This window comes from Fukomys damarensis, unplaced genomic scaffold, assembly GCF_012274545.1.
Source record: "Fukomys damarensis isolate Sample0158 unplaced genomic scaffold, DMR_v1.0_HiC HiC_scaffold_9, whole genome shotgun sequence".
NCBI classification, from domain to species: Eukaryota; Metazoa; Chordata; class Mammalia; order Rodentia; family Bathyergidae; genus Fukomys; species Fukomys damarensis.
The window spans coordinates 3,505,397-3,531,222 of record NW_022900921.1 but is presented as its reverse complement, the minus strand read 5'-3'; the positions used below and the strand labels follow the sequence as shown (position 1 = coordinate 3,531,222).

General features: G+C 53.0%; 2 protein-coding genes across 3 annotated transcripts in view; one reads left to right on the top strand and one right to left on the bottom strand.

Annotated features, from left to right (window-relative positions):
* Positions 1-25,826, bottom strand: part of Rad50 (RAD50 double strand break repair protein) — a 219,766-nt gene that overhangs the window by 135,829 nt on the left and 58,111 nt on the right. The window lies entirely within an intron of this gene.
* On the top strand, positions 7-6,444 carry Irf1 (interferon regulatory factor 1). Its single transcript, XM_010639762.3, has 10 exons — positions 7-31; positions 656-747; positions 1,771-1,870; positions 2,537-2,713; positions 2,818-2,867; positions 2,967-3,099; positions 3,277-3,399; positions 3,872-3,921; positions 4,700-4,835; positions 5,457-6,444. Exons 2-10 carry the CDS (start codon positions 661-663, stop codon positions 5,579-5,581), a joined length of 981 nt encoding a protein of 326 aa, XP_010638064.1. The 5' UTR covers positions 7-31; positions 656-660; the 3' UTR covers positions 5,582-6,444.

Here is a 25,826-nt window from a genome sequence, read left to right as displayed (position 1 = left end):
TTTGGGCTCCGTGTGCTCGCCACCCTGAGAGGTTGGAGGGGGTCTTCTTAAGGGGGGTCTGCGGGCAAAGACGCCACAGGTGTTCCTTGGGCCCCTTCTCTCTCGAGTAGGGGAAACCAGGCCTTTCCGGTAGGGGTTGTGTCCCGGCCTTAGGGTTAAGGGCTCTGTGGCTGTCAGGAAGGCAGAGAATGGGGGGGGGCGTCGTAGTTTGGGGAGGCGTCCAGGATATAAAGTGGGCCGTTAGGGAAGGTGCAGAGGTAGTGGCAACAACTCAAGCCAGAAATGTTTTCTTGGCACCAAGCAAAAGGAGCCATTCCATCCCCAAGGGGTTTGAATTTTGAGGGAAAAGTTTTGGTGTTAAGATACCATGCATTTTGTCTCTCCTCCGGCACATAAGTCCTGGAGCTGTCACTTGCTTGCCGATTTCTTCCTGAGAATGGCTGGGAGGGGAGGGAAGGGGCAGGTGTTTTTCCCAAAATGCTCCCCCAGGAATGGGAGAGCGGTTTTATTGCAGTGCCGCTCCCTTCCCCGTGATTGTTAGGACCGGGTACCCAGGGAGGGGAAGGGGAGGGTAACTAAGTGACCTGGGGCGGGGCCTGGTGATGCGGGACCTCTCAACAGACTCCAAACGGGAGCCTCTGTCTTCTCTTTACAGCCACCATGCCCATCACTCGGATGCGCATGAGACCCTGGCTAGAGATGCAGATTAATTCCAACCAAATCCCAGGGCTGATCTGGATTAATAAAGTGAGTGGAACTCTTTGGGGTTTTCTGCTACCCTTTTAACCCAGAAAGGGAGATGATAAGGAGGCAGACAGGTACAGGGCCCTGGGTCTTGGTGGCGACGCCCAGACTCGTGCCTGCTTGTCCAACTCTTCCCTCTTTCCCATCTCAGAATATGGACAGGACTCCCACCTACAGGCACCTCGGAATTTCCAGCTGCAAGGGTCTCCTAGCGTCTTTAACGCTTGGGTTGTCTCCCTTGAAGGAGAGCCCTGTCGTGCCCAGCATTCTCTAGGGCTCCAGCCAGACAGCCAGGTGGGCACTGCTGGGCAGGACAGCGGCTGGCTCAGCGGGGGACCCAAGAGCTAATTTTGCATCAGCTGCTCTGGCTCGAGAAGGGCAACGTGAAGCCTGTAGACAGTAGCAATAACTGATAAAATAAGGGCGAACAGTCAACTATGTGCCAGGCACCTTGCTGAGCAGGATCCCACTTTGTATTGTTTATTCCTGGCAGCGATCCTGTTTTTTTGGTTTTTGGGTTTGTTTGGTTTTTTTTGTTTTTTTTTTTGTTTTTTTTCCATTTCAGAGGAGAGAAATTTGTGGGGGGTGAGGAGATATAGGGCCAGAGTCAACAGGTGGTCAGCATTCAAGTCCAGGCTCCCTCAAGGGTGTGACCAGGACCCCATGTATGTGTATAAGCCCGTGGTCCCAGGTGTCTGGAACATGTCTTCCATTTTGGTGCTGACAAGCCAGAGAGAAGCATCCCAGGGCTCAGACCAGGGCTGTGGGGGAGGCTGCTTTGTGTGGGTCCCCGCACATCTGTGTCAGGCTGAGGGGGCTGTGCTGAGCTGATGGTGTCACATTTTATCAGCACTTGTGCCCCTCCTGAGAGATCGAGTAGCCTGTTTGGGCCACTCAAGGCGGGTCAACCCATGGCAGATGTCAGGGTGAAAAGGGGAAGTCAGCCTTTTCCCAGACCGTGGGGGCTGGGCACGCTCAACTGCAAAGCCTGTGGTCTCTGAGCTGACCCAGCTGTGTGTTGTTCAGGAGGAGATGATCTTCCAGATCCCGTGGAAGCATGCGGCCAAGCATGGCTGGGACATCAATAAGGACGCCTGCCTCTTCCGCAGCTGGGCCATTCATACAGGTGTGTCCTAGGGACTGGCCAGAGGCCCGGGGAAGAGCCAGGTGGCCCTGGTGTTCACACAGAGGCTCTTGATGGCCTCTGCACTCCCTTAGTCAGTGTACAGAATCAGCAGGGAGGGGTCCGCGGGACAGATCTGTGTTTCTGGAAGACACAATCCATCATTTCTACAAATCCTCAAAAGGATTTGCATAGCCAACATCGTAGCGTGTCTTTGGATAGTCTGTGGCTGAATGAAAGTCCTGCCCGGAGACAACACCTGTGAGCTGAAAGAGAGACCCCTTTTCATTTTTCCAGGTGTTGACCACAGTTCTGGGCACAAAGGCTGGCAGCCTCCTTTTGTCCTTTGGGCAGAGGGCCCAGCTTGGAACCATCGGCCACCTGTTAGAACTAGCCTCTGGCTGCTGATGGTGCAAGCAGGGAGATGACATGGTCCAGGAGGCCGTACATGTGGCCTAGGAGTGCTCTAGAACTTCTCCCTGTGTCCTTGGCTGAGCCTGCTGGATGTGGGAGCCAAGCCTGGCTATCTGAGAGGCTCTGTGGCCGAGGGCCCACAGAGTGGCTGGGAACACCTGCTGGTTTTACCAGTGTGGGTGTCCAGGGTGCTCTTGCCTTCTCCCTCTCAAGCCAGGGGCAGCTGATGATCCAGTTCCTTGTTTTGCTTTCCAGGCCGATACAAAGCAGGGGAAAAGGAGCCAGATCCCAAGACATGGAAGGCAAATTTTCGCTGTGCCATGAACTCCCTGCCAGACATTGAGGAGGTGAAGGACCAGAGCAGGAACAAGGGCAGCTCAGCCGTTCGGGTGTACCGGATGCTCCCACCTCTCACTAAGAACCAGAGGAAAGGTAGCCAAAGGTTCTGGGTCCTCTGGAAGTCCTCAGGAGGGAGGAAGAGGCTCATCTAGGGCTGGCTTGCCTCTGCCAAAGCTGACAGCTTGTCTGTCTCACAGAGAGAAAGTCCAAGTCCAGCCGCGATGCTAAGAGCAAGGCCAAGAGGAAGGTGAGTGTGACCAAAGGCAGCCACACCTTCGGTCCCTGTGGAGTGAGGTGAGCAGGGAAGGGCGCTTCAGTGGGCCTGAGCTGCCTTCTTCCTTTGCAGTCATGTGGCGATTCCAGCCCTGACGCATTCTCCGATGGACTCAGCAGCTGCACCCTGCCTGATGATCACAGCAGCTACACAGCCCAGGGCTACCTGGGGCAGGACCTGGACGGGGAGCAGGCCCTTACTCCAGGTGAGGGGCTGGGGTTGGCCGGGAACCCATGGGTCGTGGGATAATGCTTTATGTCGGATCCAGGAAGCATCACGCTAGCAGCACGGAGGCCCGAGAGCAGACTGCACACTAGGGGTCTGGGGATCTTGCAGGCCAGCAGAGCACACAGCCTTGACCTTTGATTTCTGCCATCCCCAGCACTGTCACCATGTGCCGTCAGTAGCACTCTCCCGGACTGGCACCTGCCTGTGGAAATCATACCAGACAGCACTAGTGACCTGTACAACTTCCAGGTGTCACCCATGCCTTCCACGTCTGAAGGTTTGTACTGCCAGGGCCTGACCTGTTTGACGGTTGGAGTTCCGGGAAGGGCCTGAGGGAGAAGAGACGCTCAGGCTCCACCTGCTGCTGAGCTGACGGAGCCAGGCAGTGCCCACCCTGTACCCCCATGTGGATGAGGCAAGGCCCTGGATACCAGGAAGGCAATTGGAAGCGGTCTGCAGGGTTGCAGTGGGGGAACAAGAAGAGGGAATGGGGTCAAAGGTTGCTAGTTCTGCTGAATCCTCTGCAGCCCAGCGTCAGGGTGAGGAAGGAAGTGAAGGGGTAAGGCGAGGTGTGGCTTTGGGGTTTGGGCGGCTGAGTCCCATCCTGTGTCCTGTTGGGGAATCTCAGTGGCAGGCAGCAGTCCAGTTTGTCTGTGGTGTGTGTAGGAACACAGGGAGCTTGTGGGGCTGGAGGTGCAGGGCAAACATGGCCGACTGCCAGCCAACCTTTCTGCTCTTCCTGTGCACAGCTGCAACAGATGAGGATGAGGAAGGGAAGATCCCTGAGGACATCATGAAGGTAAAGCCCCTTCCGTCCTGGGCGCCTTCAGAGTCGCTGCTTCTCATTTAGGGGAGAGAGAGCAAGCCAGTGAGAACCACTAAATCAGTGTGGGCGGCTGCTGTCACCATCTGGCTGCTTACATATCTCTCACTGCCCTTCTTGGCTGGTGCGGAAGATCTGGGTAATGGAGGGCAGCGGGGAGGCCTCGGGGGCCCAGACAGCTCTGTGAGTCAGCTACCATCAGCACTGGGTCCACCATGGCTGTGTCCTCCGTCCCAAAGTGCCCAGTTAGCTTGGGAAATGCCCATCAGGGGTTTCAATAATCAGCCTCTGAGATCTATAGTATAATGGATTAAAAAACATTTAAATCAGGGCTAGGGATTTAGCTCAGTGGCACCTTGCCTACTTGGTCCTGAGTTTGATTCCCCAGTACCAAAAAAATTTAAATCAGTTTTTCTTGTAGTTTTTTTTCTGTGACAATTGTTAAAGTGAATATAAGAAAAGGTTTTGGGGTGGTTTTGCCTTGACTCTCCCCTGGCAGCACAGAAAATTGAGATGTGGGCATAGTTTTTTAGCTCTTACGGTTGTCTTTTTGTTCTGCTCACCTTGCTTTAAGCTGCACTGCCACTTGCTGTGTCCTTACACACAGAGTTCAGGGAAGTCACTGAGAATCTGGGCTAGTTGGTAGGGTTAGGGGAGTGGAGAAAATGACCCCAGGGGCAGTACCAGCACCCAAGGGTATGATCCTGGTTAGAACAGGCAGCAGGAAGGCAATTGATAGTCCCTCTTCCCCCAGCTCTTGGAGCAGTCAGAATGGCAGCCCACAAGCGTGGATGGGAAGGGCTACCTGCTCAATGAACCTGGAGCCCAGCCTACATCTATCTATGGAGACTTCAGCTGCAAGGAGGAGCCAGAAACTGACAGCCCTGGGGGTAAGAAGCCTCTAGAGCCTTGTAGCTTCTCTCTCTTTTCCTGCCATACTTGAATGCAGGGCCTTTGCGCTGAACTATCTCCTCAGAGTCCCCATTCACTAAGTTGCCCAGGTTAGCCTTTACTTTTTTTGTTTTTTTTGTTTTGTTTTTGTACCGGACCACTGAGCTAAATCCCCAGCCTTAGCCTTTACTTTAAAATCCTTCTGCCTTATCCTCCCAGAGAGCCGGGGTTATAGGCATATGCCGTATTCCCCTGGTCCTTAGTACTTCTTGAATAAAGAAGTGTATGGGGTTGGGAAATGCTTGAGGGCAGGGCTAGGGCACAGTTAGGTAAAGCATCCTTCTCACTGAGCAGATGGGTACTGACAGCTGCTCTGAGGGTCACCTAAAGACAATGGTGCTTGGGCTGGGGATTTAGCTCAATGGGGCTGCCACCTGCCTCACAAGCACAAGGACCCAAGTTCAATCCCTGGTACCAAAATAAATAAATAAAGACGATGGTGCTTCCTGCCGAGGTGTGGACGGCAGGGGCTGTGTCTGTGGCTTTCAGCGGTAGGTGGCATGGGAAACCCGTCTTCTGCCCCCATTCTCCAGCTCGTACAACCTTCTCCCCCCTTCCAGGTGATATTGGGCTGAGCCTACAGCGCGTCTTCACAGATCTGAAGAACATGGACCCCAGCTGGCTGGACAGCATGCTGACCCCAGTCAGGCTGCCCTCCATCCAGGCCATACCTTGTGCACCGTAGCTGGGTCCCTGAGCCCCTCTCACTGCTCTAGGCAAGCAGGACCTGGCATCGTGGTGGCTATGGTGCAGAGAAGCGGGGTCCCTGCGGCCCCTCCACATAGCGAATCGTGACCCCCTCTCTACCAAGCAGGGATGGCATCTTCCCCCCTTGGGTCAGCGGACACGCGGGACCTGCAGGCCAGGGGCTGGGTGTGTCCTTGGGGTGAAGCTGGCGTTGCCTCCTGGGCGAACAGAGGGCATTGGAGTTCCGAGATGGGCGACTCAGGTGGAGCCTTGATGGGAGTTGGCCTCTCGCTTTTCTGTCTCGGCCCAGCTGGCTGGAGAGGGTCTTGCTGGCTGTCACTGACCTGCCCCCCCCCCGTCAGACCAGTGACCTGAGGCGCACAGCTCCCACCCCAGGGCTGGCTCTGCACTAAGAGAGACAACTGCACTAAGTGGATCTTCCTCCCAAAGAACCGCCTCCCTTCCCTGCTGAGCCCCGGGGACTGTTCCAAAGCCAGTGAAATGTGAAGAAAGAAGGGGTCTTGCATGGCGGTGCCCCTCAGCCCCAGAGCAGCTCCGTCCTGCTCCTGCCCTGGCTGAGGGGCTTGGATGAAACATGGCACTTTGTCTTGTGGACCTTGCCACATTTCTTACTCGAGGTGTACACTAACTTTCCCCAAGTTCTTGCGCTTTGCATTTATTTATACAGTGCCTTGCCCGGTGCCCACCACCCCCTCAGTCGCCGACAGCCCTCAGCAGGCTCAGGGAGGGGTGTGTGAGCGTTGTGGTGTGACAGAATCAGAAACGCCATCTAACCACTTGAGTCGTGTGTGACCAAATAGAGATGTGTGTGTAAATATGTACATATATCTTTTTATAAAAAGTCAATTGTTTATAAGGAGTGTGGTCTTTTACTTAACAAGAAATTATCATTGGTCTTCTATGGGGACGTTCTGAGGGACTTACTGGCGTCCTGCTTGAGCCTGCTGAGGTGCGTCAGTGTGAGTGCTTTCAGTTACGGTCAGAGACGATGGCAGGAGGAAGAGGCAGTCATCTCTGGGACTTGTTCTCATAACCATAGTTTGCTTGTCCTTGACTTTATAGCCACAGTTATAGGAGTTCACCTGGGTCCAGGGGCCTGGAGAGTGGTAGGTAGGTGTTAGGTTCTGAGGAATGTGCCATGGACTTAGGTCCTGTGGAATATGCAGGTGCTGCTTTAAAAAGTGACACGTAATAGGAACCGGCAGCAGCCAGGAGAGGTCCCTGAGGCCTGCGCTGGTATGGCTTACTGTACAGTTAACACTGTGATGGGAATGTTCTGACTGCACTGCTCAATATGGTAGCCACGTGTGCCAACTGAGCACTTGAAATACGGTCAGTGACACGATAAGGACCAATTTTAAATTTTAATTAAAATTAGCCCCATGTGGCCAGTGCTTCCTGTTTTTAGGCAGTGCAAGTATATACTGGCTTGGGAACAGATCTTGGTGAGCTTGATGGTTGGAAGACACAGGACAGGGATTTATAGGCTATTTACTTGCCAGTTTGAGACTTTTACTATTTTAAAAGTTAGCAGTAAGGCTGGGGATTTAGCTCAGTGGTTCCGCCGCCTGCCTCACAAGCACAAAGACCAGTTTGATCCCAGGTACCAAAAAAAAAAAAAAACAAAAACTAATAGTATAGGTGCTGAATACCAGCCCTTCGGTGTACTGTGAAATGGGTCCATGCATTAAGACCTCAAGAGACTTGCATGAGGCAGATTTTTTTAAACATCTTACCAGAGTTCCAGCTGAGATAGTGCACAGAATCTGATCAGCGTTAAGTGTCTGAGAACCACAGGGAATCACCAATAAATGACAGTCCCCCTTGGGTAAGACCCAAGTCACAGGAATGTGAGTTGCTGTAGAGATGGGCTTTCGCATCTCCCCTGTCTCTGGCTCTCCCAGGTGTGAACAGCACCCTATAGTAGGTAGGTGGCTGGGTCACCCAACACTGCTGATGGAGTGGCGTCATGGCAGTGAAAGTTGCTCAGGGACACATCTCCCGTATCCTCCCAGACCCCACTGGGATGGTGACCTCAGGGATCAGTGCTCTGGAGGCCTTCAGGAGGAAGGGAAGAGGCCAGGGATTTAGCTCAGTGGTTTGGTGGCCTGCCTTGCAAGCGCAAGGACCCGAGTTCAATCCCCAGTACCAACGAAAAAAGAAAAAGATGAGAAAAGTGGACAAAAGTTGCACTGTGATACTCTGTGCCAAGCTCAGGAAATGGGAATTCCTTGATCTCAGAAATGCCAGGTAAAGGGCAGGTGGGCTCCTACTGGTGTTTTGACAGACCCCAGTCAGTCACAAGCCCTATCCCTCATAAGGTCCACTTTGATTTTTCGAGTAGCTTCACTGGGCCAGGGATTTAGCTCAGTAGTTCCGCCATCTGCCTCACAAATGCAAGGACCCCTGATACCAAAAAAGAAAGTAGCCTCACCTGGGAGAGGGAGATGGACAACGTAGCCTTTTCCAGCTTCTCCAGTACTTCTTACGAACTAGACTGTGGAGGTTAGCTTCTTACGGCTTCTAAGGCTCTGTAGTGGGTGTTTTTCTAGTGGTTGATGACTGGGGGCATGGAATGAAGGCAGAATAATGGTGAGGAAGGGATGCAGCCCATAACAAAATGGTAGGGTCTACTTCTGACTGTTCTTAGCCTTGAACCTGATCCCTGATGGAGAGTAGGTGTGGGTCTGATGAAGTCCCAGGCAGCTATGCAAATCCTCCGAGTTCTAATGAAAATGTACCACATGTATATGAAAAGAATTCTGTCCATTGGCTTCCAAGCTCCAGAACCAAGATAGATCTGATCTCTAATTCTTGGTTCCAAACCGTTGGGATGTCCAGAAAAAGACCCCCCCAAACTCTGCACCCAAAATGACAAGACAGCTGGGCTCCGGGAAGAGCATGTGTGATGGGACCACATCTTACAGGCTGGGGAGCTGTCCCTTCACATCTCACTGGTCCTTGGCCCAGGCCTAGAAGTCAAACCTAAAGGTGATGGCAGCTGGGACTACCCTGTTAGCAAACAGTGTCTGAAAAGGATGAACCTCAGTATAATCTGAACCAAATCTGGGCCTGAAAGTATAAGATCGTCCTCAGAACTTGTCAGTGCTTCCTAAGGGTAATTCCAAGATTTTCAATCCAAGCACTCAGAATGGAAGCTCTTGGTTGAAGGAGCTAGAAGGCATTAAAAGATGAGCTTTGTTGGATTACAGTGACATTATGGTCATCAAAAGCCACTTTCCAATGGGCTAAACTATCAAAGGGCTAATTCTGGTACACCAGCGAGACTCAGGCATACCCACGAGGAGCCAAGTTTACAGACATTTGAGGGCATTTCTCTTCAGCCACAGGAGTTTGCTTATTTTATACCAAAGGCGTTACTTTAATTGGGTTGGTTTACTTATTCAGCGACTTGTAGTAGGAGAAAAGCTAGAAGCTACAGTGAAAATCATCCTTTCTTGGTGTATCAGTTTTCAGCGTCTCTCCGTGCACATGTGTCAGGGGTTGTGACTCTGCATGCACAGGTAAGAGCTTGCTCCGGATCTCTGGAAGCCTGCTGTGGGGTCTGCCCAGGGCACAGTGGAAACAAGCGGTGAGCTTGGTTGGAGGTGGAGTCCTTTTCTCTGGGAGTGATGCCACCTTGTCCACGGAGCTGGGTTGTGCTCAAGTTGGCATTCTCTGGTACCAGTGGGGACAGGGGGTTTCCCCACTGTTGGCCCAGACCCAAAAATCCACTCTTGTACAGGGTAGGAGTATGTGGCTGGACGGAAGGGAGGTGTCTCCTCCACACAGCCCGGTTGAAGCATCCAAGAAGCTTTTGTGTGCCCTGTGTGATGCTGTCTCTTATCCGAGGCACCACTTACTTTCCATATGGAAGAGGTGTCACATCCATCTGAACTCTGCCCTGGACTTTCCCCACTTCTGCCCGCTGTTACAGAAACTGAAGGCCTTGGGTGCTGGTGTACTCCCTTTCCCAAGGTAAAGGTACTCTGAAGGGTGCAACTCCGATTTGCCGGCCAGAGCTCCCTTGTGGGGCCGAGTCTAAGGAAGGCCTAGCTGGCTGGCTGTGGTTTCCTAGCTCCAGGCAGCTCCCAGAGGTCCCTTTCTGCTGCTTTTCTGGGAGTTGGGGTGGGGCTTTTGCAGAAGAAGCCCCCACTTCTGCCGGCTCAGTGCAGGCTGTGCTGAGGTTAATTCCAACTGGGGAGGTACCAGAGTCCATGAGGCACGGGCATGGAGAATGAGGGCGAGAGAAGGGGCAGAGGTCCAGCCTCCCTTCCCACAGAGTGACCCCCAAGCTTGGAAGTGAGCAGAACCGGAACAGACCTCAGATCCACCTGGATAGTGAAGTGTTCACTTGGTGCCAGGGACGGTGCCAAGCCTCCCCTGTGCGCCCTCACTCGGGCACGGCTCCCTGCCCCCTACCCTGTTCACAGACCAGGAAACCAGCCCTCAACACACACAAGGGGCTTGCCCACAACGGGTGACTCAGCTAATCAGCGCGGAGGCTGGATTCCAACCCACATCTGTCCATGCCCAAAACACAGGTGGGTTCTACAATATCAGGCTGTCTGCAAAGGGAGAAACCAAAGCCTGGGGAGGAATCTGGGAAGTGCTGGCCGGGGACAGGGCACTAGGACCCTATGCCAAGAAAGCATCTGGAGACCTTGACAGAAGACGCAGCAAAGTTTCAGCTGCTGCGCAGCCATCAGCGCCCCTGCCCCTCCTGGTACTCCAGACAATAAGGCTCTGCCCCACAGGCCCCCCGGGCCCCACTGGGGTGGAGTCTGGCTCAGGCCTCCAGAGAAGCACTTCCCCACCTCTACCCAGGAGGCCACCTGCAGTTCCGAAGGCCAGGCCCAGGGCTGTGACCAACAGGCTTGAAACTTGGCCTCAGAGCAGGGAGCAGCCTAGCTACACAGTCTGTTTGCTCTGGAGGACTCTGGTCTGGTAGGTCTCAGCTCTGTGGGGTCAAAGGGGACTTTTCAGCCACAATTCTGTCTGAGATGCCCGCTCTTTTGTCCTAAGCCAGATAGTTTTGGCCTCTGAGGGACCCCAGAGTACACTGGACCACTCCACTCAGGAGTGCAATCTAACTCCTAGCTGTGGGCTGGGCTCAGACCCTGCGCCTCTGGTGGTCTAATTCCAGAGAACTGCAGCACCCAAGGCAGGTGCTAGTTGCCACCCCACACCAGGTGGGCACTGGCCCTCACTACGGATTCCTTCGGGGTGGGCCCAGCCCTTCACAGCCAGCCAAGAGGCAGCTCGGTTGGGGCCCTTACTGCTTTGTGTGGCCGAATCCTGAACTGACCCGAATCCCTGACTCCGTTCCTTACCCTCCTCTTTCCCTTAGAAACCACACGGATGTCCAATTCTGGTGCCATTTTTCCTTCACTGTCAGATTCCCAAGTCTGCCCAGAACAAGACAGGAGTAGCAAGGTCTTCCACAGCACTTAACACTCAGCTGCAACTTTGCTTAGCCAAAAGGGATAGAGCAGGATCTTGGCTCAAGGGCAAGGGTGTGGCACGGAGTGGGGAGCACATGCCAGGCTTCTCTGAGAAGGCTGACTTCCTGGGTCAAGGGAGTTATAAGAACATGGAGTGTGTCTGGGTTCTGGGTTCGACAGGGAGGGGGTCATTAGGCCAGAACAGTTACTACTTTTCCAAAACAATGAACGAGGTCACATGTTGGCCACATCGAGACAATGGGGGACCTGGGTGGGGAATGCTGGCCCTGGGAGGTGGAGGGGTGGCTGCTTCTGCTGGGGACCCGTGGCTCCTTTCCAAGTGCTCTTCCTGGGCTTGGGGTGGGGAGAGTGGCTTAGTATCAGGAGACCAGACCGAGGCAGCCACAGAAAGTCTAGGGCCTGGCATTCCCAAGGGATGTGACGACAGGGAGGAGGACCTGACGATGTCCCGCTAAGAGCGGGACATTCTGCCAACTGTTCTTGTCCACTCTTCTGTCAAAGTGTCCAGCGGTGAGCTCTGGGGTTGGGAGACCATTTACCCAGAGCTTAGGGGGCTGCCTCAGGTCACTCAAGAAAACCCACGTCAGGGTTGGGGATTTAGCTCCGTGGTGCTGCCACCTGCCTTGCAAGCTTCTGGCCATTCTGAGACAAGAGCAGTGCGGCTCCTGCGCCCAGGCAAGGCCTCATCCGGCTGCCGTTTGCCACACAGTCTATGGGGTAGCTGGAGCTCTCCAAGCAGGCGGCGGCTGCCCGGAGGCGAGCGCTCCTTCCCCGTCATTCTCTGTTCAGAGTGGTGCTCAGGAGCATCTCGGGCTGGCCAGCAACGTCCTGTCTGTCCTCAGCACCTGCTCACCTGCTCTGCCGAGAGGGACCTCTCATGCCGGGCTTTGGAGTCCTAACTGGGGGAACAAGCCAGGCTGGACCCTTGGTGCAGTATGGGGGCCGAAGGACACGGAGGAGCAACTTTCCTGCCCCTGCAGGAGAGCTTTGGGCAGACTGGGCCATGACCAACTGGCAGCCAAAGTCACAGGTGCCCGAAGAAGGGCCACTGCTCTTGAAACATGCAGCAAAACTTCCTGTGTCCCTCAGCAGGACTGGAGGTGGGTGGCTGAGTCATCACTGGCTTTCTTTTATTAAAACACACACACAAGTAAAAAGAACATGGTTTTCTTGTACAAAGAGGAAGAAATACAGAGGAGGAACTAAAAGCATTTATTAAAGCCACCTACAATCCACCACCCAGAAGTGACCAGGCTGTTAAATCTTTAGAGGCCCTTTTCACACTGCTCCTGGGAGCGCTGTGCTCTGCAGATGCCGGCTTGGTCTTCACCGCGACGGCTGCTCTGCCGGGCAAGCTGGAGCAAGAGCCTGCTCCTTTCTGGCGTGGGCCTGGGGTCCTTGCTCAGCCCCAGGCCTTTCTAGTGTTCAGGAGTCCGAAGAGCTGCTGTGCAGCAGCAGAGATGATCCAGAGTGGGCCAGAATGTGCCAAGGCCCTGGAGACAGGGTGACCAGCTGTCACAGTTTGCCTTGCGTGAGTTCCAGTGCTTGGACCTCTACTGCTCAAAGTGGGAAAGTCCTAGGCAAACCAGGGCCAACTGGTCACCATACTTGAGGACCAAAAGCCCTGTCCAGCTCCTCCTGCTTTACTCTGCTGTGCTGACAGGACCTTCTGCTGGGGTCCTGGGTCCCCCAGGTCCTCACCAGTACCCAGGGACAGAGATTTGATGGGGGTCTCTCCTCCTTGGGAGCCTCTCAAACCACTGAGTCCCTGAAGGTTGACAGGCTGTCATCACCTGAGGAAGGGAGCCCAAGGGGCACAGGAGAGGCTTTGATATGTGACTGGCCGCCCCTCCGACCCTGCAAGTGCCCTGAGACTGCGTGTCTCAGACCTCAAAGCTCCAGCCCTGAAAGACACAGGCTGTCTGGCTGGGGAGGGCTCGGCTCCCCAGGCTCCCACTGCCACGGTGCATCTAGGCTCACCTTCACCTCCTCTCCCGAAGTTGCCAGGAACGTCTTGTCCAGCCTCCCTCCACCGCAGACTGGGAGCAGAGAGGAGTGAGGTAAAGGAGGAGCAGGAAGGAGGGAGGGGACCCAAGCATAAAGGACCTCTCCGGCAGAGGAGGGCACATCCTGACTGGTCTGGCCCAGCCCACTGTCTGTGCCTGAGGATGAGACCCTTGGATGACCCACAGGAGAGGCGGGCTGGGTGTGAAAACAACGGTCCACAGTGGAATAAAGACGTCCACCTCCTAGCGTGTGGGGCCTGTGAATATGCCATGTTATATGGCAATGGAGAATTAAGGCTGCTGAAAGTGGAAAACAGAGAAATTGTCCTGAGGACCCACTGTAATCACCAGGACTCTAAAACAAGGAAGAAGGAGGCAGGAGAGGCAGAATCTGACAGACGGTGTTATGTGGGAGTCCTGACCAGCCACTGCTGGATTTGAAGACAGCAGAAGGAGCCACAGGGGCAGGAAGTACAGAGCCTCTCAATGATGGGTCACGCATGGAACCCCAGGGATGAACACATCCCCGCCAACACCCTGGGTTTAGCTCAGTGAGACTTATTTTGGATTTCTGGCCCTCAGAACTTTAAGAGACTATATGAGTGTCACCCGAGAAAGGTATCTCAGCAAGAATAGAAAACGAACACACTGAGAGATGCGGCTGTCCCAAATGCCTGTACCTTGACTGGAGTCACCCACACAAGGCTCCACAGCCACCCTCGGAGAGACCCTATTCCAGCTGGCAGAAGGTGAGACTCTGGAGCCTCAGGCAGAGAATAAGCCTCTCTGGCTTAGGTGTCAAAAAGGACGACTAACCAGGCATTGTGCACACCTGTAATCCCAGTGCTGTGGGAGGCCAGGATTGCAAGTTGGAGCCCAGGTTGGGAAATTTAGCATTTATTAAAATATTGTCTAAAAAAAATTTTTTTGGGGGGGTACGGGGATCAAACTTGGGTCCTTGCACTTGCGAGACAGGCAGCGGAATCACTGAGCTAAATCCCCAGCACTAATTTTTTTTTAAAGGGAGTTGAGGATGTAGTTCAGTATAAAGGCTCTGTGGTCCATCCCCAATACAAAAAAAAAAAGTGTGTCCCCAAGGACATTACCTCTACCGGACATTTTTATAGGAAACAGCTGTCCCTCGAACCCGCTCCTCAAACCTCCAACGAATGGAGATTCTGGCTCCAAGGTGTCCCTCGTGAGCTGCCCTGAGGGCAGGGCCCTGGCACAGCCAGCAGAACCTGTGGGCCTGACTCCAGGCTCTGTGCCTCCTCCACACTCTGGCAATACGACATTCTTGGTGTCCTGCGCTCCAGCTTGCTCAGGAAAAGCTAGGACTAAAAAGGGGAGAAAAAAAGGCTTGAAGAAAAAGTCACTGCATTAGATGCCTGCCGGATCAGTGAACGTTCCTGCTTCTGCTTCGTCAGTGAACCGGCTGTACGGCCTCAAACAGGCGCTAGCCCACCAGGAGCTTCAGGGTCTTTGCCTGCGATGTGGGTGCAGCAGCATTTGCCTGAGCACGGGGTGATCAAGTGTCGGGCGACACAGAGAAGGCTTGTGTGCTGCTGTTTATTCCTGAACAGTCTCTGAGGGCTGAGCCATCCCAGTGTCCTGCTCAAGAAGGAAAGGCCATGAAGACTCGCAAAAACTCTCACCCCTGGCAGGAGGCACAGCCTGGCCAGGACAGAAGAGGTCTGGGAGCCACAGCCGCTGCCTCACAGTTCACACAGGATGCCCAGCCAGCGGGTGCTGCGCGACTCCACAGGATATCCTCCGGCTCTTGAAGAATAGGCTCGCTTTTTTTTTTTAAAAGGAAAATGTTTTCTAGAGTTCTGTCTGCATTAAAAACAGTCCTTCCCTCCCAGAAGACACACAGTTTATATGGAAAAGGTGGAACATGAAACTACATAGAACTCTAACCTAATGAATACATAATATATAATTTTTTTTTGGTATCGGGGATCAAACTCGAGTCCTTGCACTCGCGAGGCAGACAGGGGAAGCACTGAGCTAAATCTCCAGCCCCTATAATATATAATTTTATGTGGGATATATAGAGAGAGGAGTTACACTTGTAATACTCATGGTCCCTGGATAGTACATTATAAGTGACTATATTTTCTTCTTTGTATTTCTGTAGTTTAAAAGCCCAAGCCAGGGATGGTGGCTCATGTGTGCAATTTATCACTCGGGAGGCTGAGGCAGGAGGACTGCCATGAGTTTGAGGCCACCCTCAGCTGCATACTGAGTTCAAGGCCAGCCTGTACCACATACTTTTATAACCAGAAAAATTTGTAGCCATGTATATGAGAAGTGTCAGGGCTCCCTGCTGTGGCGCCATGAGCTAGGCCTGAGGAGCCCTTTGAACTTGGACTTGCTTCTGCACACGCAGGAGTCCGGGCTCCGGCCTTGCGCCTGGGTTTGTGACCTTGGAGACTCATAACTTCCCAGCCCGTCTGCCTGAGAAGACAAGATGCTGGACGAGATGCTGTCTGGATTTTGCAGCCTGGTGACTGGAGCCCTCACCTTGGTCTTCTCCAGGCCGCTCCTGGAGAGAGGGCCCACTCCCTGTGCAGGCTGCTGCACTCTCCCAACTGGCCTGCTTCTCTCAGATGTGCCCCAAGGTCCTTGCTGCCTGGCCTTCCAAGGACTACAGTCCACACTTCTCACAGCCCTGCCCTTCCTTGAAGAACAAAGCCTGGCCCAGCGTGCCCTGCCTACTGACCCGCGCTGACCCCTGCTTCCCCCTAACGTCTGTGTAACAATAGCTGCGAGTGTTCACACTGAGTCCAAGGCTAAAATGTGCACAGAAGCTGCTGCACTTCTGCAGTGTGGTGACTCTATCTGGTCCTCCTGTGCCTCTGAGGGATAATCATTCACCCCATTTCACCCCACTGATAAGATAACAAACTCAGAGAGGTCAAGTAACTCACCCATGGCCACACAGTGGGTTCACGGCAGACCTGGGACTTGATTCCTAGCCAGTCCACATATTTTCTCCCACAGGTGCCTTCTTCACCTACCTATATTCCAGGACAGGAAGGGTACGTTCTGAGTCGAGCACCCAGTGACGTCTGACACTGGAGGCGTTCATCACGGGGACCACAGACAGGATCCATCATCCAATCAACCAGTCTTCCCAAGGGCCTGGGCAGTCCGGCACGCAGGGCTATCTGCCAGCATTGAGCAGTTTCTGGCTCACAATACATGCTCATTAAATGGCAGAAATGGGGCCGGGGATTTAGCTCAGTGGTTCCACCGCCCGCCTTGCAAGCACAACGTCTCAAGTTTGATCACCAGTAGCCCCCCCCAAAAAAAACAGTACTAGCTGATATTTATGGAGTGCCCGCCACCAGTCAGCTGCCTTCGGGGAGTCCCCATGATGTGGAAGGGAAACAACCCTGCTCACAAGAACTTCAACATGAGGTTTTACAGCACAAGAGTACCTATATAAAGGCCGCGAGAACACCAAAGCAAGAAAGATGATGGGCAGCAACTCTGAGCCTTCCTGCAGCGCTGGAAGCCTCACTGACTGCCAAAGGAAGGACACAAACTCAAATCCTCACGCCTCATCCACGCTTCTGCCTGTCCACATGACACCTGGACCCTTCTGTGCCTCTCCAGACTGGAGGGGTAGTTAGTAGTACACAGAGGAGCTGTGGACTGGCCACATTCAGCTCAAAGAGGAGAAAGGAACCGTGTCAGCCTTGTCAGCGGTTGTGCGAGAAGGACCAGCAGGCAGCAGCCCTGGGCGGATTCCCCTGGGAGGCTGCTCCTGCGGAGCCTCTGCAGAGAAGTGGGGGCCAGCGGGCGGCCCATCCATCAGGGTCCGAGCGAACCTAACTTCCCACAGCACACACCACACACCTACTTGACAGCCAGATCTGGGAACGAGGAAAAACAGAACAAGGTCTGCACCCTGAGAGAATGCCAGGCTCATGTGCGCGAGTTCGCTGAAGTCCAGACAGATCTTGGCCGTGGTCGCTGCCAGTCGTTTCTCCACACTACCAACCTTCCTTGCCTGCAGTAAAATGTCAGAGGAGTCCTCCAGTGCTTCACTGCACGGGGTCTCTACCTTCAGTCTGCAGAGACAGCTGTGGCACTCCTCAGGGCTATCCCCGTGGAGAAGTCGCAGAGGGACAGACCCCCACTGGGCTGCAGTCCATTCACAGCACTGCTCCTGGTGAGAACAGATTCACACGCCCTTTTCATTCATTGTCAAACAATACTTTGGCAGATAATTACATACACATAATCGTGAAGAGAATCACTATGTAACCACCGTCCAGGTGGAGAGGCAGCACATACAGCATCCCCAAGTCCCGTGCTCCTAATCACAGGACTAAAGCGACCTTTGGGCCTAAGTGTTTTCATCTTTACCAGATCACTTGTATGCTTTTTAATCTGGAAAACACTCTCAGAGAAACAGTGCTAGGACTCCCAGCACTGCCTGGAGTAGAGCAGTTGAGGTACGACTGCCCTGACAGCTGTACCTCTCCACTTTCTCACCTGAGGATCTTGCCCCTTCCAGCCCAGCCAGCCCTGTCCTCTCCAGCATCACAGGCTGGGGCCCTCCAGGGCAGCAGGCTCCTCTGGCTCCCCATGTCCATAATGCAGTGGGGTGGGTGTGGGGGGAAGTCAAGAAAGAGGAAGTGGAAGGCAAATGCGAAGGCTACGGCGAAGTGCGGTCCATAAAGCTCAGTGTTTCAACAGCATGCTTCGCTGTGGCAGAGAAACATGTATGCTGCCAGCAGAACAATTCTGGGGGATGCCAAAGCCATCACTGGTGTGGTGTGCAGCTGGATAACCCAGCACTGTGCATTACGTTCTCAGGCTTAAGTCTCTCCTTGCGATCTTCACCCCTCTTCTGGGAGGTATACTTGCCCCAGGTCACAAGATGAAGACACAGAGATACTGAGTTACTGCAAAGCGGTGCAATGGTTAATAGAATGTGACATGGAGTTGTTTCAGCTGGGTTTAAGTTGTGGCTTCTGCACTTATTAGAGGTGCAACCTTGAGCTAGTACCTAACTAACTTCCTTTAGCCTCCATGTCTATGAAATGGGACTCACTGGCTCACGGGGTTGTTATGTAAGAGTTAAAAAAAATCATGTGTAGAAGTGCCCAGCACAAAGTCGGAACCAGTGGAACAAAAATGAGCAGAACGCTGGGGATATGTAGCTCAGTGGTGTCACCGCCTGCCTTGCAAGAACAGGGTCCTGAGTTCGATCCCAGGTATTAAAAAAGAAAAGAGCCGGGCGTGGCAGCACATGCCTGTAATCCCAACACTTGGGAGGCTGAGACAGGAGGATCACTAGGAGTTCGAGACCAGCCTGGGCTACATAGTGAGCTCCAGTTCAGTCTCAAAAAAAAAAAAAAAAAAAAAAAAAGGAGAAAGAAAGAAAGAAAAAAGAGAACTACGAAACGATAACCATTGTGGGGTCCAAGACTCATAGCCTGGGCATGGGCAGGGGGACCCTCCTAGGCCACCAGGCTGAGGCTACACATTGGCTACTGTGAGTATCGGGCAGGTGGACTCTGAAACCCAGCACCTGACAGTCCAGGCCCACCCCCTGGTCCACCTTTGTCCAGCTCGCTGTCCCTATCTGTGGGGCTCCGGGGGCAGTGATTTCTGACAGCGGAGCTGGATCTCTGCACACGCAGAAGCTCTGCCCAGAGGTGTTGCCTTCCAGAGACCACATTGGCGGGAGGCTGCAGTGGCAGCCAATGGGCAGTGAAGCCTGTTGCTAAGGTCACTGCAAACCTTATTTGGTGGAATACATGGGGTTGACCCTGCTGTCACCTCTGACTGAGAACCCTGGGAAACGCCAACCACAGATGTAAAATGCGAATGTCTCAAAACCGCAACTGCATTTCCTCTGAGAAGAGATTTGGCTCCTCTCCTCTCCAGCCTGTCTCTCTCTGGCTTGGATGCCTTTGGCCAAGGCTCACATTATCAAGAGAGAGGACTCTGGACAGTCAGTCCCAGATGTGGAGGGCAGAGACTGCTGTGCAGTGGCCCAGGACCCCGAGGGGTCTCTAAAGAGTCCATTGTGGCACTGGCAGCAGCCACCCTGCCTGGGCCTCCCCCACTCATGGGTGGGCCTGTTCCTTGCCCCACTTCCTGCAGCCTTGGGAAGCTGGCTAGTGTGAGGAAGAGGCCTCGCAGGCAGGGAGGAAGTGGGCCTGCCTGGGCCCTCGCCATCTGCACCGGCCGCACGGCTTCGGTGCACCTACAGTTCAAACGGTCGGCGGTTTCAGTTTGTCACCTCCCTTTGGTACATCTTCTAGTTTAACAAGAAATAAGTAAAACTGTTGTCCCGGCCTAGACAATGTGGGAGGGAAGCTGCGCTTCAACATTTCCAAAATAACACTCCCTGGCTCCTCACATTTGCATGGTGCCGCCAGTCTAAGGGCCGTGCTCAATTTCGCCAGCTCATCGGAGCTCACAACCAGGCTGCGATGACAGAAATACTCATGACTAAGCCCTCATCAGGTACCAAGAACATGCATGCAGTCACAGAACGCACTGTAACTGCTCCCATTTTACAGAAGAGAAGAACAAGGCAGATTCAGTCACCAACTCAAGGTTACAGAGTCCATGAATCAGAGCCAGACTTTTTATTCCAAATAGCTCAGACCCAAAGTGTGTCCTCTCATCTTCTGTTACTCTACCCTTCAGGATGTACACACAAGAATAAGCCCCATTTAGAGATGAGAAAGTGGGCCTGGCAGGACAGTAAGGTGCGTGGGGCCTGCAATCTAGGTCGCCTCCCCAGCGCACCTTGCCCAGAGACCTTGCTCCAGCACCTGCTTCTGTTTCCTCTCTAAAAATCACTGTCAAAGCCTGGCATGGAGGTGCACGCCCATACTCCCAGCACCCTGGGAGACTGAGTTGGTAGGATGGCAGGTTCCACCTCAGCCGGGGCAACCTAGAACCTAACAAGGCTGTTTTAAAGGGGTCTGTGTGTAGATCTGTGTGAAGATCCTACGTTCAATACTTAGGGCTGAAAAAAAAATCACCATTAAGACCCAACCCCACTTTCCTGACTCCTCACCGGTTAAGGTGGCCTCTCTCAGGGGCAGGGGAAACACGAGCTCCTGAATATCTGGCAGAGGCTGTGTGAAGCCTATGTGTGCAGGTAAAAGGGGTAAAGCCAGGTACAGGAAGGGTCGACCAAGGTGACCACCCCCAGGCCCCCACCTTTCCCTGCTGAGCCCACAGCTCTCAGACACTGACTGCACATACTGGGGACTCAGCTGGGAACTGTGGGAGGTGCGGCAGGGGCAGCTGTCCACAGGGCCCTCAAGGGAAGCTGCTTGGAGCGCCCCAGCCCTTGGGGTCCTTCTGGGCTGCAGGCCTGCTCTCCCTCACTGGACAGGTTCTCGCGTGCGCCTATGCCAGGAGGTATCCAGGCCCAGGGGACACACAGCTATCAACACAGCCCAGGGCTGGGCCTCACAGTTGAGTTTGGTGAGGGAGGCAGACATTCCGCAAATAATCACACAGCTGTCTGACAAGTACGGAGTGATGACAGCGTGCAAGTTTAGGGGTCTGAACTAAGTGACAGGTTTTGGGGTCTGGATGGAAAGAGGCTTTTCCAGGGAGGTGGAGACAAGGGCCAGCGTGCAGTTGGCAGATGAAGCGGGATCTTGACTCTCCCCCTAGCTCCTCCCCTGCATTCCAGGCCCTTCAGGAAATCTGCTGTTTCCATGAAAGTTACCCTAACTAGTGCCTCTGCTAGCAGCCGCTGTTCCCGTTTGTGTGTCACACTCGTGTGTGTGTGTGGGGGGGGGTGGAGGTGGAGGAGCAGGGAGCCCTGGGTTTTTGATCTTTGATCCTCAGTTAAGCTCCAACTGTTTGGGAAGTGCCTCCTTCCTTGGGCAGGCCCGGGTGCACGCAGGGGGAGCCTCCCATCAAGCAGGGGTAAAGGCAGAGGGCAGGAGATGACCCAGATTAACCCAGAGCCTGGGCTCCTCCTAAAGTGCTGCTCAAAAGAGTTTCGACATGAGCAGGAAATTAATTTCTCCTAATTTTCCTGGAAAGGAAACCCTCCCAGGGCTGACAGCGAGCCGGCCCGCCCCTCAGCACCGCAACAGATCAGCACCAGGCTGTGGCCCTCCCCTCGGCGGCGCTGCCCTCCACCGCCCGGTGTGCGTCTTTCTCCCTTGGGGACTCTCCCTGTGGAAAGGAAAGCCCAGCACCCGGGGTTGTGAGGCTGTGATTTCCAGTTTCATTTTCCAGTTTCATTTTAGAAGTCGGGCTGCCAGTTTCCGCTCCCTGGCATGCCCCAGGACACTCTGCAGAGCGGAGGGACAGGAAGAGGCATTCAGGGCCGGCGCCCTGCTCCTGGAGGGTGGGTGTGTGGGTGCTGGCTTCTAAACTCGGAAACGTGGGTTCGGGCCCTTTGGTGATTCTGGTATGGCCTGTGGCCTGCACTGTGACCATGGAAACAGCCAGAGCACAGGGACAGCACGGCCTGGCTCCGAGGCACTTTCCAGGACGCGGCTCACCAAGCCTGGACGCCGTTCTGCGTCCCCTATCCCTCGCCTGCTTGGCTTTGGATGCAACTCTCTGGAACTTTCGGTCCCTGGGACACCCAGGCTATGGTATTCACGCAAGCTTCTCTTCCTCACATTCTAAAATTTCCCTCTAAACTGCTAATTTGTAAAGGCATTCATAGGAACAGAAACAAGAAAGAAAAATTCTGTTCAAAGCCCTGGGGCCTTCGCTCTGCGCATGGCTCCATTTATTTGCAGTTTATGGCCTGATTCCAGAAGGACCGAGGACCTTTGTGTTTCTGCCCCTGGGAATTGCGTGTGGGAGCATGTGGGGGTCAGGCCACCAGGGCACCCTTGCTCTGGATTGATCCTGGAGGGAGCAGGTGGACAGGTCTCCAATCAGCCTGGCAGATGTAAACCTTTCCTAATCTCTAGGGCAAATTTGTTTTTCAGTGTTTCTAGTATCAGTTTTTGATCAATCATTAATCAAAGTTGCAATAAAACGATAATCTTCTCGAGACTGCATCGTAAAGATCCTGGCTGCAACATTAAATAAACCCTTCTATGGAGGCCTCAGAGCCAAGAGACAAGCGGTATGTCTTGGCTGGATTTGGGACAAACAAGGCACTGCCTAAATTTTTAAATTTTTATTTATTTTTTACAGCACTTCCTGTCTCCACTCAGTGAGCACGAGCTTGAGCTTCAGCCACCAGAGTGACTGTGGCCTCTTTCCTGGCCTCTACCAATGCAGTCAGCAGTGCCCTGGCTCCCAGACCAGGTGGCGAGGTGGGGGAAGAAGCCGTAGCTGGGTGCGATGGCAGGGGGGATGGGCACCTCCGAAGGGCACAACGGCTTTGGCGTGGCACTGGGGCTGGGCCTATGGCAACAGGGGCACAACACCCCCACAGTGGGGTGAACCCCAACTCTGGCAGCTTGCTCCCCTCCTGCTGGCTTGTTGGTATGCGGGCAGACAGGTGCCCCAGACAAGGACGCACACTTCCGGGAGAAGAAACAGAGCAGGCTGCCGTAATGCCTCCTCCCTGGGGTCCAGAGCAGTCCACAGCCGGCTGTGGCTGTGGAGTCCTTGGCTCCCTTCTGGTCCCTGGGGGAGTTGGGGCGCAGCAGGGCTTGGGCTAAGAGATCACAGCCTCCTGGCAGGCTGCAGAGTGGATCTCAGGGCTGGACCCGGCAGGATGACTCGAGGCCCAGCACCACATCCAAGAAGCAAGGGCAGGGAGCCCACGCCCACAGCTGGCCGTCGGAGCCATAGCCAAGAGGGCAGCTTCTGGGCAGGTGCAAAAGGCACTTGCTTCTCTCTGCAGCCCTCCCCACCTAGCATCACCATTCTGGGTGGTACAGTTTTAGACACACAAAAGGAAAAGACATTTTTCAGGGAGGCATGATCCTGGAAGCGCAGGGCAGTGGAGTCAGCAATGAGAAATCAGTGAAAGGACCGAGTTCCAGAACAAAGGCAGACCCATTGTGCAGGGCTCCGAGGGAAGAGGCCGCACCCAAGGGAACAGTCTGGAGACAGACAGGAGGCTCTTCTAGGTCCAGTGTGCCCCTGTGTTTTATAAGCGTGAACAAAAAGAATGGAAAGATACACACTGAATTTTAGCAGTGGCTGCCTCTACCTAGTGATTGTGAGTGGTTTTGAGTTTTTCCTCTGTGCTTACAAATATTTCCTAAAATCCTCACAGTATACCAGTGCTTTTTTTCATTTATCATTTTAACCATTTTCTTTTTTCTTTCTTTCTTTCTTTTTTGGTACCAGGGATGGAACTCAGATCCTTGAACTTCTAAGGCAAGCGGCGGAACCACTGAGCTAAAATCCCAGCCCCATTTTAACCATTTTCAAGTATACTGTTCTGGCCAGGTGTGGTGGTGCATACCTGTAATCCCAGTACTAAGGAAGCTGAGGCAGAAAGATCTCTGGGGATTCAAGGCCAGCCTGGACTACATACATAGTGAGACCCTGTCTCAAAGAACGTATGCTGCTCTGAGGCATTAAATACACTCACACTGTCGTGCAATGACCCCAGCCAACCATCTTAAAACTTTTTCATCACCCCAAGCTGAAACTATATATGCAGCAAACACTAACTTCCCTTCCTTCCTTTCCTCTAGTCCTTGAAAACCACCCTTCTATTTTCTATCTCTATGAATTTGACTGTTTTACCTCATGTAAGTGGAATCATATACGATTTTTCTTTCTATTTAACATGATATCTTTCTGGCTTAGGTGTGGTATAATGTCATCATGGTTTGGGGGATCAGAAAACGATGCCCTCAGATATGCCACTTTGGACTTTCAACTGAGCACACTCAGGGAGCCAGAATGTGGAGAGAGGCTTTCGCTGACGCTCCCATCAGCCACAACGTTCAATAACATAGGTGCCTCCCAGACCTCTCGATGACCTTCCTTGAACCAGCGGAGGAGATGCTCCAACACCTCACTGAGAGCCCAGGGGAACTTCGGCCCTGGCCTCTGTCTGCTCTCTGGGCTCCTTCTCTCTCCTAAAAATAATTTAGTACCCTACCAAATTGTTTCTAACCCCATCTCCATTTCCAGTTACAAAGAAGAGTGTACAAGTTTCTGGGGCTGGAGGTGTAGCTGAGTGAGAGACACGTGCTTAACATGCACAGGACTGGGGTTCATACCCAGCACCAGACAAAAAAAGTATGTCAGCCTCTGAGTCTCACTGGATTACTGGGTAGCCCTTCTTCTCTGAGTCCTCTGTGTGCAACCACGTCAATAAATTTGTATGCTTTTCTCCTGTTAATCTGCCCACTATCAGTTTATCTCAGCACATCCAATTATCACATCCTCGGAGGGAAACATGAACTTCCTTACAAATGTTTCTCCATGTTCTAGAATGCATCAGAACTTTTTTCTCTGGCTAGGGATTCAACCTTGGGTCTCATGCATGCCAGGCAAGGGTACTGCTGCTGATCCACACCCCCAGCTCTTATTTCTCATTGCTTATTTTGAGTTTTGAGTTTTGTTTTGGTACTGGGGATCAAATTCGGGACTTTGCTCTTTTGAGGCAGGCAGCAGAACCACTGAGCTAAATCCCTGGCCCTAATTTTTCATTTTGACACAGTTCTTGATAGTTGCTAGGTTTCATAGGCTGGGCTCCAACTTGCAATCCTACTGCCTTGACTTCCCAGAGTGCTGGGATTACAGGTGTGCACCACTATGCCTAGCTGCCCTCACTCCCTTGTAAGACTGAATAATATTTCATTGCATGCATATAGCACATTCTGTTATGCACTCATTTGCTCAGGAACATTTGGGTTGTTATCACCGTTGGCTATTTGTGATGCTGCTGCTACACATACTGGTGAACCAACACTACAGTTCGGCTCTGATTGTCCCTTAAAGGTCCACGGGGACTTGGTCCCCAGCCTGTGGCTCTGCTGGAAGATAACCCTTAGGAGGTGGGGCCTCAGGAGGGTAACCCTCCTCCTCCTTTCCCTTTGCTTCCCAGCCTCTGTGAACTGAGCAACTTCCTCCCCAGGCAGTCCCGATGATGATGTGCTTGCTATCTCATCACAACAGGGCAACAACAGGACCAACGGTCCACAGAGCACAAATAAACCTTCCCTTCTTTAAGCTGAGTATCTCGGGTATGTTGTTACACCGATGGAAAGTTGACAAATATGACTGTTATCCTTTGAGTCTTTGCTTCTAGTTCTTCTGGGTACTTTCCTAGAAGCAGAGCTCTGGATCACATGGCAATTTCTGAAGAGCCGCCATATCGTTTCCCAAGTGGCCATTCCACTTCACATTTCTAACCAGCAATGTACAAGCCTTCCGGTCTCTCTTCATCTGCTTTGTTTTGCTTTATAACAGTCATTCTGAAGAATGTGATGTGGTATCTTACAGTGTGGTTCTGAGTTGCATTTCTCCTGGTCTAACTTACTTTAAGTCACTTCTATATGAATCTTATCCTGGGGCCGGGGATTTAAAGTGTTTCCACGGCCTGCCTCAAGCACAGGGACCCAAGTTCGATCCCTGGAACAACAACAACAACAACAACAACAACAAAAACAAAAACAAAAACAAACACTTGTCCTGTATTTTTCAATAACGTAGAACTTTTTTCTTTTTCTTTTTTTACATTCTTTGCATTTTAAAAATTGTGGAGGGCTGGGCATTTGGCTTAGTGGTTCTGCCTCCTGCCTTGCAAGCGCAAGGTACCAAGTTCGATCCCTGGTACAAAAAAAAAAAAAAAAAAAAAAAAAAG

Bases quoted from the DNA above. Each gene is read 5' to 3' on its own strand.
- Irf1 (XM_010639762.3), top strand. From the start codon at position 661: ATGCCCATCACTCGGATGCGCATGAGACCCTGGCTAGAGATGCAGATT. The intron at 2,714-2,817 runs GTAGCCAAAGGT...TCTGTCTCACAG, and splicing joins CACTAAGAACCAGAGGAAAG to AGAGAAAGTCCAAGTCCAGC. The intron at 3,100-3,276 runs GTGAGGGGCTGG...TGCCATCCCCAG, and splicing joins GGAGCAGGCCCTTACTCCAG to CACTGTCACCATGTGCCGTC.